At 50.8% G+C, this 13983-nt stretch overlaps 1 protein-coding gene and 1 long non-coding RNA gene across 3 annotated transcripts in view; one reads left to right on the plus strand and one right to left on the minus strand.

Moving 5' to 3' along the window:
- LOC306661788 lies at window positions 1-5195 on the minus strand. Its single transcript, XR_013763948.1, has 3 exons — window positions 5063-5195; window positions 4551-4670; window positions 1-3756 (listed from the first exon to the last, which is right to left on the minus strand). It is a non-coding gene; the product is annotated as an uncharacterized lncRNA (long non-coding RNA).
- The window catches only part of HOXC10 (homeobox C10), a 40243-nt gene extending 30373 nt beyond the window's left edge, over window positions 1-9870 (plus strand). The window contains exons 2-3 of one of the 2 annotated variants that reach the window (XM_079140969.1): window positions 5072-5597; window positions 8772-9870. In XM_079140969.1, the coding sequence (XP_078997095.1) occupies window positions 5072-5597; window positions 8772-9049 (804 nt within the window). In that variant the 3' untranslated portion in view covers window positions 9050-9870. Of the gene's footprint in view, window positions 1-4747; window positions 5598-8771 lie in introns of those variants that run through there. The other variant, XM_079140968.1, reaches the window with a different exon arrangement.
- The last annotated feature ends 4113 nt before the right edge of the window (window positions 9871-13983 follow it).

Here is a 13983-nt window from a genome sequence, read left to right on the forward strand (position 1 = left end):
GACTGAGTCTAGTGTTTTCACCCTCACCGAGCCCAGCACACCAGAAAAAAAATAAGAAAGCCTAGGTAAGAAAGTCAAGGAAAAAGAAAGAATTGAGAAGGGGGAAAAAAAGAGCAAAAAATAAATTGTCTAAAAAGAAAAAGAGGAAATGGTGAAATAAGGAAGACAACAAATTAAGAAAGAGAATGGATCAGAAAAAGAGAAAAGAAAAAGGAATTGTAGGATAAAGGAAAAGAAAAAAGGAAACAAGTAAAGAAAAAAGAGGATTGAAAAAAAGAAAAAAAGAATGAACAAATCAAGGAAAGTGTTAAAAAAGAAAAAGAGAAAGAAATAAAGATCTTTAAAAAGAATTTAGCCCCGAGAAGAAGGATTAGGGATTTTCTCCGGAGCAAACCAGCCCAACCACAGTCCTTATACTGGCTGGAAACCTGACCTTCTGGGGCAACTTAGAAACAAACCATCAAAGTGGGGACCAGAGCTTTCCCCCCAAGACATCGTCCCATCCAGCTCCTCCTCCCCAAGCTTCTCTTGGAGGTATCTGCAGTCTGGTTTCGATTCAGGAGGCAAAGTTAAATAACTGGTTGGCTTCGGCAAGACAGAAGCAGTCCGACTGGCGCGGATTACCAGACTTCAGGATTCAAGGTTCTCAGGGAGCACTTTGGGTAAAAGTGAATATTTGTGACTGTGTAGACTCAATTAATAAGTGCAAGTTGGACATGTGTGTAGATACTAAGCCACACAGCATCTGGGTGCAAGTGTGTACAGTGTCCAGATGTGAGAGTGATTTTGTTGGCTGGGCCCGCCGGAGTGGCTATAAGATCCGAATTAGACCAAAGGCCCTTTTAACTGTCCTCAGCCTCTCACCTCCGTACCTGTTTGAAAACTGTTTTTCTGGACCTCCAAACATGCCACAGTTTGCCTGAAATTTCCTTGCTCTCAATTCAGCTGGGACAGAGCTTTGTGCTAAGTGAAGAAAAGTCAACCTTTCCTTCAAGATTTGGGAAGAGAATGATTTATCTCGGCCTTCAAAACAAGTGGAAAAACCCTGCAATCACTGGTGTGATTTTATTTTCCATTTCGCTTGAAGAGCTTTCTGAACACACAATTTTTATTTTATTATTTTATCCCAGCGGAAGAGACACTTTTCCTTTTTCATTTCATCTCTAAAATTTCCCAGATAACTTTCTAAACCACTTGGGGAAATAGACAATTTTCAGTGGAGAAATCAGGGTGCTGCTGGAGTGATCTGAGGGCTACGCTGGGGAAAACAGCCGGATTTCCTTTCTGTCCGTTGAGCACGACACTTTCCTTCTGCTTTTAATAGGGACCCCTAGTGCCTCAGCCCTTGGCCTGCTATGTGGAACCACTGGATCCTCCTGGAGCATGCCAGGAGCTTTGGAAATCCTCCTTGTCTCCCTTGCTCAGAGACCCACAGCCGGCAGGAGTCCCAGGCCCATCCTTGCTGCCCCTTCAGGGTCTAGGTACCGGGCAGGAAGAGCAAAAGATGCCAGGGTTTCTGGGGCAGGTGAGATTTGTCCAGACACATGCAGAGCCTGAGCCCCAACTCTGGCCTGCAGCCCTGGATATTCGGGTCCCCAAGCTGAGGTAAGAAGAGTTCCAGAGTCAGTCTTAGGTGCAGGTCTCTGAATTCTCTTCAGGAAGTTGGAGAAGTGGCGTAATAAGACTCGAAATGGGGGTGATTTCAGTAACACAGACTTCTCCCGAACCCCGATCCGGTTGCCAAGGGTGCAGGCTAAGGGTCTTGGTCCTGTGAGCAGGGCTGGTGGGCGCCTGGCAGTGGTGGCAGGCGGGGTGACTCTGGTGGCCGGCATGCCTTTGAACGCCAGGCCCAGACAATAGGATGGAAACTGCCTTTGCTCGTGGCCTCAGGAAAGACTGAGCCCAAGGGGGCAGGGCTGAGACCCAGACCAGGCTGGACTTCTTTGGAACCACACAAATGCTCCTTTTGCCTGGCCCACTCTTTCTTACTTCTTTCTTCCTTTTACCTTCACTGAGGCAGAATCCCAAAGTCTGCAAAAACCCAACAAGTTATTCAAGTCTGCGTCTGTCCGAGCGAGAGCGGGCTCTTGTTTAACAGCTCTGGGTTTTCGTTTATCTTGAGTAATTAGAGGCAAACATTTGTCCCACCGGGGGTCCCACTTAGGCTGATGAATTTGATTTCTTTTTCCATTAATGGGCCGTGTTTATCATACTTCTAATTATTTCAACTTTAAACACTATCCGTTCTTGTGAGGAGGTGGGAGGCTTTCTCCCAAGGGTATTATTTCCATTAATAATAGCAAGGATTCTGAAGCAACTCTATCCCTTCCCCTGACTAAGGTGGGTAGTAGGTTTGGGATGGGGGTCAGGCTGGTAAGGGGAGACAGACCCGAGGCCAGTGACTTTGTTCCTCTCCTGACGGCTCTTCGGCTTTTGCCTGGGGACTTGGTTTTGAGAATTTCTCTCTTTCACCCTCTTCTGGGACTCCTACCATTCCCTCCCAGGCTGAGCTTGGATTCGTCTTGGAGGTTCTTTCCTCAGTCCTAGCCTGGCCTGGGTAGAGTATCCGGGAGCACTGCTCCAGCGCTCAGCTACTGACACAGAGAAAAAGGCCAGGAAAATTTGAGGTAGCTAGGCAGCACCTGGTCATGGGGAAAAGGGACTACTGTACTCCAAAACAGGGGGCAAGGGCAGGGGATTGGGACAACAAACTCCAGGGACAGACAAACCAGGCAGGAAAATAAAGGAGACATGAAAGAGGGGGGAGGGAACCCCCCAAAGCCATATAATTCTCAATTGCTTTGGTCTTTAATTTCATCGTCCCATAAATGAGGAAATATCAGTTCCCATACTAAATTTTTATCCTCAGCTGATAAATATGACGGGAAATTTTCGTTGGGTCCTCGTAAAAGGGAACGGTTTCGATCAAACTGGTGGGGAAAGACTTATGCAGATAATACAAACAGAGTGGCCATAAAGTCTGGTCTGTTTCCCCGGGGATAGGCGGTGGGACAAATGGCTCCCTCGATTGACTACTGCCCAGGCTGTCCCAAGTCTGGTCTGGGGCCTAAACAACCTAACCTTGCCCTGGACAACCCCCATGCTGAGGCCAGGCGACCCCTGCAAATGAAAACACAAAACTATTTCAAATCTCCCCTGTCCATTCTGCAAGCAAGTCACACACTCCACGTTTCCTTCCAGTTTTCTGGGGTTTCAGGGACCCCTGCGCCTTCTCTTTCAATCAGTGGATGAGGGAATTCGGCAGATTTCTTTCCACGGTCCTCTTCTGGCCGCGCTGGCTTGGGCCTCCCTAGAAGCGGTCCGGCCTCCTTACTCGACCACGCCAGGGCGCTCGGCATTAGGGTCCTTTCCCCGCTTGGCTTCAGCACTTCGGAAAGTCGAAACCCCGGGCTCTGTCCAGAGAAAAATGCGGGGCCACCGGAAAGACAAGTTATTCTCCGGATTCCGTTTCCTGAGGAAGGGGTGGAGAGTTTTGTTCGCTTTGGGAGAAAGACGATGGAGAAACGGAAAGAACTCTTTGAAACATGTATTTCTCTGGTTTTTTTCCTTCCCTTTATTAAACAACAACAACAATAACAAAAACAGACTGGCCTCACTTCTTTAAAAGATGCTTCCAGCCCAATCGTCTGGGTCCGATTTGGTTGCGTGTGGTGTCCTCCTTTTCGTGTTGATATGCGACTCCCCGAACCCGATCGAAGTCCCTGCAGGTTCGGTCTTTTTCTTCAGAAATATTCCCTGTTTTGGTAGGGGCAAGGTCAAGCGGAAAGCAAGGGTCGCTAATGCCTGGAGCAAAGCGGCCGAACCAGCTCCAAGGCCAAAGTCCTGAGATAGTGACCCAGGAGCTGCCTGCTCAGCCAGGCCCAGGCCATAGCTCCGGGGTGGGGAGCGGGCACCTCTGGTCCTGTGCTTCCTCCTCCAAGGATCCCTACATCCACTGGGAGCCTCCTTTCCCCAGCAGCCCTGAAGTGACCGTGACCCCCTCCCTGACCCACCTCAGACACTGGAGATTCCCCCTCAACTCCCACAGGGAACTTGCAACTCAACCAATCTCCAAGACGGTCGGTCCCCGAACTCCCAGACCCAAAAGGCCAAGCCCGAGAAAGCAGGACACAGGCAGCTGAAACTTTAGTCCTGTTTGGGATTCTTTAACTTTCTCTTTCTCTGTCCGCGGGAGCACACTTCACCCTCCCATCTCCCCCCAAAAACAACCCTCATCCTGCTCCCACCCCAAGAGAAGAGTGGGTGGGGGCTGAGAAAAGGAAAAGGGGAGGTGAAGAGAAGGGAAGAAGTACCTGAATCGTGTCTTGACCTTTTAATTTGAATTTGTTTTGAGCCCCGTTGCCTCTCTCTCCCACTTTCCCTCATTTCCCCCTTCTCCTCCCTCCTCTCCCCAGAAGTTACGGGCTGGTTCCCGGGTAAACAAACCCCACTCTACCCAGAACGCCCCCATCTCCCTCCACCCCCCCAACCACCCCTGCCGCCTGGGGGGCGCTTCCTTTGTTCGCGGGGAAGGGCTCCAGTGCCCCTACCCCGAGGCAGCTGCTAGGTGGCGCTGTTACTCCATGCTGAGCGCTCCGCCTGCCGACAACTTGACCCCGCTGACGTCACGGCCGTCTGAATCATCAAGGCCATTTTCAAATCCCATTGGTCTAGCCGTCACATGGTGAGGACCGAATGCGCGGATAATTATGGAGCTGATATTTCCCCCCCTCCCCTTCTTTTTCCTCCCGCCCCTCCAACCGCCCCCCCCTTCCCGGATGGGGGAAAAAAAAGATGTCAGCTCCTCCGCTGTAGTATTGCTCCTTAAAAACCCCTCTCTCTGAAAATGACATGCCCTCGCAATGTAACTCCGAACTCGTACGCGGAGCCCTTGGCTGCGCCGGGCGGAGGAGAGCGCTATAGCCGGAGCGCAGGCATGTATATGCAATCTGGGAGTGACTTCAACTGCGGGGTGATGAGAGGCTGCGGGCTCGCGCCCTCGCTCTCCAAGAGGGACGAGGGCGGCAGTCCCAACCTCGCCCTCAACACCTACCCGTCCTACCTCTCGCAGCTGGACTCCTGGGGCGACCCCAAAGCCGCCTACCGCCTGGAACAACCTGTTGGCAGGCCGCTGTCCTCCTGCTCCTACCCACCTAGTGTCAAGGAGGAGAATGTCTGCTGCATGTACAGCGCAGAGAAGCGGGCGAAAAGTGGCCCCGAGGCAGCTCTCTACTCCCACCCCCTGCCGGAGTCCTGCCTCGGGGAGCACGAGGTGCCCGTGCCCAGCTACTACCGCGCCAGCCCGAGCTACTCGGCGCTGGACAAGACGCCCCACTGCGCCGGGGCCAACGACTTCGAAGCCCCTTTCGAGCAGCGGGCCAGTCTTAACCCGCGCGCCGAACATCTGGAATCGCCTCAGCTCGGGGGCAAAGTGAGTTTCCCTGAGACCCCCAAGTCCGACAGCCAGACCCCTAGCCCCAATGAAATCAAGACCGAGCAGAGCCTGGCGGGCCCCAAAAGCAGCCCCTCGGAGAGCGAAAAGGAGCGAGCCAAGACTGCCGACTCCAGTCCAGATACCTCGGATAACGAAGCGAAAGGTAAGGCCGCCTGGGCCGCGGGCCGGGCTGGGACGCTCTGGCACTTGGTCTTCGTGGCCAGAACAGGGGCAGGGGGGAGGGTTGGGCTGAGGCCTCGAAAACCGGAGGTCCTGGGAATGCGACCACGGTTTGCGACTGATGTCTGCTGAACGCCAGGCTGGTAGCGCGTCATTAGCTGGGGAAGGTAAGCGGCGACGTGGAGGTGCCGGGCCAGCCCGGGCCGTGGGTGCTAACGCAGGGGCGGTGCGCACCACAGGCAGCCGGCAGGCGCCCTGTGCTGCCCTGTACGGATGATGGCTCCTGGGCGCATGCTGGTTTTGGTTTGCTTTCTCAACACTGGTATCCTGGGGTGGGGGCTGATGTGCCCCCCTTAGGTCAAAAGCTCACAAAAAGCTTAAAATGGCGATCATAGGCCAGGAACTAGGGAAGGCTTTTGAGATGAGGGATTTCTCTCTATTGCGTTTTCCCAGTTGAAAATTGTTTCCTGCGAAACGCGATTTGCTGTTTGTGGGTTTGATATGTGCATAGGGTTTGGGCTTCTTGGTTTTTTGGCTTGTCTGGCCTGGGGGCCTTGGACTGGAGGGCTGAGACCGGAAGAGGTGGAGGTGAAGGGCTGCCCGCCACATCTCTCCTTCTCCTCCAGATGCTTGGCTAGGAGATGGCTTGAAACAGGGCATTTGGAATGTTTTAAGTTTTTCTTTTGGGTTGTTGTTGTTGTTGTTGTTTCCTCTCTTAAATTATTTTCTTTTCCTTTTTTTCTAGCTAAATCACATTTCCCCCATTGGTTTCCAAAAGCAGCTTACAAATGAGTGGTTGGAAAATTCTGTGTGCGTGGCAAGCGGTTTTCTCCTGAAGGGAGTGTGGCTTTGGTTGGATTTCATTGTGACTTTGGTTAGAGAGAGAAAGCCTAGCCAGAGTTCAAGCTCAGGGTTCAAGATTCATTTCTGTTCTAGGAACTGGGGACCTTCAGAATCTTTCTCTGACACCTGGAGAAAGAATGTGGAGGAAACACAGGAGCAGGGGAGGGAGGCTGAGGGTAATGACTTTCCCTGAAAAGTTGGAGCAAAAAACATTGGAAAGGCCCAACGGGGAGGAATAAACCTGCTCCCTGTGACACTGGCTACTGGCAGCAGTATATAGGAGGGACTCATTGGGTGTAGAGGTAGATGAAATATTGAGAGTGGAGCAGACTGGGGGGTGGCCTGGATCTTGTGGTGCTTTGTATATGGGTGCGACGCACACACGCACGCCTGACGGCGACCTGTGTCACACTCACACACCCTTCTGGCATGTTCCTCACACACTCACTCATGCCCGCTCACAGAGGTACATGCACTCTTTTTGCACGAAAGAGTAGAACCTCACCCTCTTGGGTCTGCTTTACAAGGGTGGCCTTGAAAATCAGTCCGTAGAGACCTGGCCCGAAGATGACCACTGGTGTGTTTGTGAGGATAAGAGGGAGAGTGAGGCAGCTCCACACATGAAACCTTCCTGGTGGTACATATGCATTGTAGAGGTTTAATTTTATACACTCTCTATAGACACTGAGCTTGAATGGGGTACAGATTTATGGTAGAAAAAGTTGTGTTCTAGCCCCACCAAAACAAAGTCAAGGTTAACAAGTCCATCTCCTACCTCAAATTGCAACCATTGCCATAGGCTCCTCTTTCTCTCCTAGTGTCCACACCACAAACTAAACCCTCCTATTCCAACTAATCCCCTTAGCCTGCACTTTGCCTGTGCTCTTCTTGTCCCCCTACCTTTTTGGTGTCTCCATCAGGCCAGAGCCAAGACAGCTTTTGGCTGAACTTCCCCATCTATAATTTCTCTCCTCCCCCCAAAATCCAACAACACCAATAAGAAAAATAAACAAGTTATATGTGAAGAGCCTGTACACAACTTGGCAGGATGGTGCAGGTGCAAAGGATGGAGAATAAGCAAAGATTTTTATGCTGCAGTTTCCAGTTTGCATCTTTCTGGTGTTTTCTGGTTCCCTTGGTACTTACTTCCTTACTACTCCCACTCAAGATAGGATCCTGGAACCTGGCAGCTTCCTTTGGCACAAGGAGGAGAGAGAGAGAGCACAGAACCATAACAGAGTTGTTTGCTGGGTGCCTCCTCTTAGGTCGTTGGACTGTGTGTTTCCCTTAATAAATGGCCAAGTTCCCTTCTGTTGCTTGAAGAGCAAGGCTGGTTCATTTCAGAAAGAATATGTGCTAGGGAGAGAACCTATTAATAAGATAATAGGAAATACACACTACACTATAGTATCTCCTCATATAAGTGGACATGTGTACATTTCTGTGTGTACAGATGTATGTGCAAGCATGTATCTTTGCAGGTATACATGTATGTTTGCAGGCATACATATCTATCTACACACAGATTGGGCAGGAGAGTTCTAGGAGGATAAAATATCTCAGGATATCTCTCTCCCTTGACCTTAGGTCCTCTGGCCAGGGAACATGTCTGAGGACCCCTCAGCCTGCCCCGGAGCCATTGCCCCTGACCTCCACTACTCCAACAAGCTTCCCTGCTTCACACACCTGGGGGAAATAGCCAGGAGAGGAAGAGATGCCAACAGGGAGATCTAATGGGGCAGTCATTCTCTGGCAACTCAGGTGGGAGTTAGAGCTGGAAGGGTGGTGCAGGGACAATGCAATGGCCTCTGGTTGCAGAGACTGGGACAAAGTCCCTCCATTGAGTTGAAAGGGGCCAAAGCTCTTTGGAAATTGACTCTGGGTTCTGGGGTGGACTCTGCACTTGGGTCTGGGGCCTGGAAAATACTATTCAGTCTGGCTGGAATTTTCCAGAGCTGGAGCGGAGCAGAGTTGAGGGAGGGCCTGGAGAGGTTTAGGGAAACTCAGCAGGGTCAGCAAGCTGAGAAAAATGAGAATACTCAGGATCTGCTAGATTAATGTGGGCTTGGGTAATCTAAATTTAATGAATGCTTTGAAGGCAAGAACCTCCACCCTTTCTCCCTGTAAGTCTAGACCCAAAGACATTCTAAAAGTCCTGTGCCCAAGAGGATCCCACTGGCTAGGCCTGTGGGGTGAGAGAAGCTCCCCTGTGCTCCCTCAGTCTCCCCAACAGCAGGCTGGCAAAGGTTGCAGCGCTGCTGGGAGGGTTTGCATCTTCGAGGGATACTTATGTAAATAATGTTATTTTTAACAGAGGAGATAAAGGCAGAAAACACCACAGGAAATTGGCTGACAGCAAAGAGCGGAAGGAAGAAGAGGTGCCCCTATACTAAACACCAGACGCTGGAATTGGAGAAAGAATTTCTGTTCAATATGTATTTGACGCGAGAGCGCCGCCTGGAGATTAGCAAGACCATTAACCTTACAGACAGACAAGTCAAAATCTGGTTTCAAAATCGCAGAATGAAACTCAAGAAAATGAACCGAGAGAATCGGATCCGGGAACTGACCTCCAATTTTAATTTCACCTGAGTGCGCGGTCTCCCCTCCCCCTCCCTCCTCCTTCCTTTCCCCGCCCCTCCTCCCTTTGTGCCTGGTGATATTTTTTTTTCCTCCCTGAGTATAAATGCAACGCGCCTGCAAAAAAAGGCAAAGACCTCAGACTCTCCTTCCAAGGGACCTATGGTTCGTGCTGCGAGGATGCTTCTACCTAAAGCATGAGAAATGGGGTGCCTGGGTGTGGGGTGTGGTGTATGCCCTCATGATGGGGGTGGGAGTGTGACTGGTGTGTGTGTCAGCCCCCACTCACCCACTCACACACAGCATTCTGTTCTCTGTGCAAAATTAAGATCGAATCCACCCGATTGTAGGGGAAGAAAAGAAAAATAACCAACCAGAGAGGGTCTGTAATCTCGCAGAGCACAGTCAGTCAGAATCGCTTCTTCCTTGCTGCATTTCCTCCTTAGAATAATAGACGTTTTGGAAAGTTCGGCTAGTGTTTGTGTGTCTGTCGTAGCACCCAGCGTCTCCACGAAACCCTCTCTGTGTCTTTACCTCCCAATCGCTCTGAGAATCTGCTTGAAGTCTTGTATTTGTACTGCTTTCTGCTTTTCTCCCGCCCCTCCCAGCACCCCCACATCCCCTGTCCGCTAACATCTCAAAAATTCCATGCAGAGGAACAAAAAAATTAAAAATAGAACATAGCAAAGCAAAGGCAGAATGACCCCCCCTCAAAAAAATTGCCCTGTCCCTGTCTGGGAGTTGTGTTATTTAAAGATATTCTGTATGTTGTATCTTTTGCATGTAGCTTCCTTAATGGAGAAAAAAATCCTAATAAATTTCCGGAATCACAATCCTCAAATGGGTGGTTTTTTTGTTTTTAGTATTTTTTAGCGACACCCCCCTCCCCCAAAGAAGCTGAGTGTGTGGATGTGTGTGTTTTGTGTTTGACTCATCTCCTAGAGCCTTTCTAGAACGTCTCTTGGCGGGTTTAATGTAAGTGAGAGACCATAACGTTGATTTAAATATTATCCAGGTGACCACAATAAGTCAAGGTCATAAAACAGTAATGTCAGGACGGTCTTGGTGCGCGCGAGAGGTGGATTTTATGATCTGCAAATATAATGTGGTGCTGCAGTAAAAGATGCATTTAAAGGTGACTGGAGGAGGGAAAGAGGCAGAGAGCAAACTGCAATCTTGAGGAGCAGACGGATCTGATTGCCTGGGGTGCTGGGCTGGGCGCACCCCACCACTGCTGGGGGGCACCCCAAGAGCCCCCTACCCATCCAAAGAGAGGAATAAACTTAACCGCTGGAGGGGCGCGAGGAGCTCAACCCCCCTACACACACACATCGACAGCAGCTAACAGAAACGCCGGCAGCAGCAGGAGGAGGAAGCAGCGATAAGGTAAGAGAAGCGGTTTCTTGTTCTTCTCTTGGCGGCGGAGTGGGGACAAGCAGCGTCCCCAGGTGCCTGGCGTGCAGTGGGCAAGCTGAGAAGAAGGTGTTTCAGGCATCCGTGCTTGCTAAGAGCCCAGGCTTGCCTTGTGGGTGCTGGCAGCGGAGGGCAGCAGTCTTGAGCTCCCTCTCTTCCCCTCCCCGGCCCATTGCTATGGGGTTCGGTGGTTAAAGGGGTAAATTGGTGGTTTTGGCTTCTTTATCTTTGTGGGCATTTAGAGTCACCACGAGGTTCACGCACTGGTCTAGGTGTCTCTCAGTCTGGTCGTCTGTTGGGGGGAGGAGGGAGAGATAGAGTGGGTTGGAGCTTGATGCTTAGGTTTTCCTGCTTTTTGCTGGTGTGGGTGTGAGCCTTGTCCAGGGCTCTTGGTCCTTAACACTCCCTGCCTGTAGGGCTTTGCCAGGCAAGTGGTCTGATTGGAAGTGGCTTCAGAGCACAGGCGCTGTGGTAGGACTCATGCTCACCAGGAAGCCTAAACCGAGCTGAAAGAGGAAAATGATCCGAGAGTGTACGAGAGTGCAGGAGAGCCAGATGGACAAGACAGGGGACCCAGCTCAAGAGTGGAAGGACAATCCAGCTTCCCTCAGGGCCAGGGCCAGATGCAGGGAAATAGCTCCACTGCGGTGCTGGGGGTGGGGCAGGGATTTGGTGGCTAGCGGTCCCATTTCACCAGAGTTTCCCTTAGTGATTGCTTAGACCAGAAACTGATGAAGGCAGACTCCCTACCCACCCAGCCACACAAAATCTTCTCTCTAGTCCTTAGGGAGGTTGTGGGGGCGGAAAGGGGGACGGGGCTGAATTTCTTCCTTCCCCAACCCCCTTCCCTTCTCCTCCGGATAGATGCAAAGCTGAATCTCCCGCCCTGCTTGCTCAGCTGATCTGTGGCTTAGGTAGTTTCATGTTGTTGGGATTGAGTTTTGAACTCGGCAACAAGAAACTGCCTGAGTTACATCAGTCGGTTTTCGTCGAGGGCCCCAACCCACCTCTCCTGCTCATTCCCTCCCCAGTAAGTCTGCCCCACAGCCCCCTCCCAGATAGGGCAAAGTGGGTGCAAGCTGTGAATGGGACCGCAGGATAAGTCTGGAGAACCCTGCTTTATACTGTCCCCTCCCCAGTCTGTCCCAATCCCGTGACTGAGGGAAAGGAGTTTTTCCTGCAGCTATTGTCTCCTGGGCCCAGCTGATGGAGACAGACAAAGAAGGTCCAGCCAATTCCAAGGAAATTCAGGAGTTTTGAGTTTGGCCTGGCGGGCCAGCTCAGTTGGACAGCAGGGTGGGGCAGAATCATTAGGGAAAAGAGGAAGGGTCTCTGGAATGGTTAGCATCTCTCACCTACCACTTGCAAAAGAGAATATGCCTCTAGTTGGCTGGGGCTGGAGCTTCTCATTAGAAAAGCGAGGTGCCTGGAGGTTCTAAGAGTTGGGGAACTCTGGAAGACAGCCCAGCTACCTCCCCTTCCCCTTCTATAGCTCCATCTCCAAAGGAAGAACATATTTGGGGTATTAACAGATTATGGAAAAGCTATCAAGTCCAAGTAGAAACCCCCAAAACACCCTACTGGGAAACATCAGGGTAAAAACCTGGCTCGGGTCTGTTTAGCAGTCTTTGCCCATAGGCCTTGGTCTGTGTATCGGTGAATCTGTGGTTGTCAGGCAGTTGCCTATCTTTGCGTTCCATGGAAATGTCTAGGTGAACAAGCTGCCAGCGCCCACCATTACTATGTTGTTGGGAAGATTGTTGTCTGATGCCAGGGGGAGGAGGGGAGGAGAACGGGGTAGGGGAAAATCTGAGCAATGAGAAACTTTGTAAAGCTGCCTCCACTCCTTTTGAATTGGGTTCCTCAGTTCTGGCCCTGGTTGCTAGAAAGAAGGGTCTCAAAAGATGTTTCTTTGCCTTTGAAAGTGGGGGAGGGGTCAGGAAGAATGGGGAGGTATACCCTGTTCTCAGAGATACTGGAAAAGGGAAGCCAAAAAGAGTTTGGGTTATTGGTTCTCTTACTTTGGAATAATTATGATTATTAAAACATAAACTTTCAAATAGGGAATAGAATCATGTCCCTGTAACAAAATAGGTACACAGGGTGTTCTATATTCTCTCAGTCATTTGCTGGGGTGGGGGGAAATATATGCAACCTTGCATGAATGTAGGTCTCTGTTTCTATCTCTCCATCTCCTTTAGGCTCAAATCCCCTATATTTATTTATACACATACTCATTCAGTTTTTTCTTCTGTCTTATACAAAGAGATTTATTTTGAACCTCAAGGAAACTGGAGAAAATGGAAATAGAGCCTTTCGTTTCCCCAGCTGAATTGTCAGTCTATCTCCTATCCCTTTGTGAGAGAAAAAAAAATTCTTCCCTTGGAGGGATGTACTCAAATCTCTAAGGCTCCCAGGGAAATGGGGAGGTTTCCAGAGAGACACGCCAGCTGGTGGGAAGCAAGGGACTCCTCTGGTTTGGGAGCCTCTAGCAGCCTTTGAGTCTTTAGTCTGACCCAAGCACACAGAGGATTGGGGTAAGGGGAGTCTCAGGCTGGAGCAGGGTGCTCAAAAGCACTTGGCTTGGAGATAGTGTCCCCCGATGGGCCGAAATTCACCAATGAATGACTTATGTGATTTGGGTCCCTTTGCTCCCATTTCCATTTCAAAGCTAGAGGGCTTATAAGGGGTGGCCACAGAGCCAGGGGTCAGTGGGTCCTCCTCCCTGGATCCCAAGAAATGGAGCAAGGTCTCATAGGGCCAAGGTGAGGGCCAGTCTGGTAATGAGTCCACCTCTGGGCCCTGGGACAGTGGATCATGGCTAAGGCGATGGTAATTATTTATTCGCTTCGCTGGAAGGGAGTCTTCAGAAGGAACAGCGTGAAGAGGAGGGAAAAATTATCTCTCTCGTCTGCGGATATTAAGATGGATTTTTATTTCTTAAAGGACCCTCCCCGCAGAGAGCGCATAAGCGTAAACTTAATATATGCTCCTCAGCCCAACTCTAGAAATCGCAATAAAAGTTAAAACCTCCCCTACTGGTTTTTTTTAATTATGATATGAGAAAGAGGAGCAGGATTTATAGAGCTGAACTCTCGGCGTGTGAGTGTTTGAGACTTGCGGGAGAAGGCGGAAAAGGCAAGAGCTCGCCAAGGAGAGCCTTGGTCTCTCAGATATCTCGCCGGCTGCGGGGGCTCCAGCTCAGCCCGACTGATGTCTGTGGCCTCCCTGAGACCTCGCCCCGGCCATCGGCCTTGCCTCCGCTTGCTTGGAGATGAAGGAAGCTCTTCTGGGGAACAGGTGAAGGGGGAGGCGGAAACCGGAGACTGGGGCTACGGGTGGGAACGCCAGCTCTCAGGGCTTTGTGTGGGTCCCATTCAGGAGACGAGGTTTGAAGTCCTGGGCAGCGCCGCAGCCCAAGTGTAGCCCAGCTGGCGACTTGACTAGGAAGGGTGTCCGGGCAGGGCACTAGAGAACCAACAAGGTTGATCGTGTGTGGACTTTGGCCACAGACGGAGCAAAGTGGGTTGTAG

This window comes from Sciurus vulgaris, assembly GCF_902686455.1.
Source record: "Sciurus vulgaris genome assembly, chromosome: 5".
Classification (NCBI taxonomy): Eukaryota; Metazoa; Chordata; class Mammalia; order Rodentia; family Sciuridae; genus Sciurus; species Sciurus vulgaris.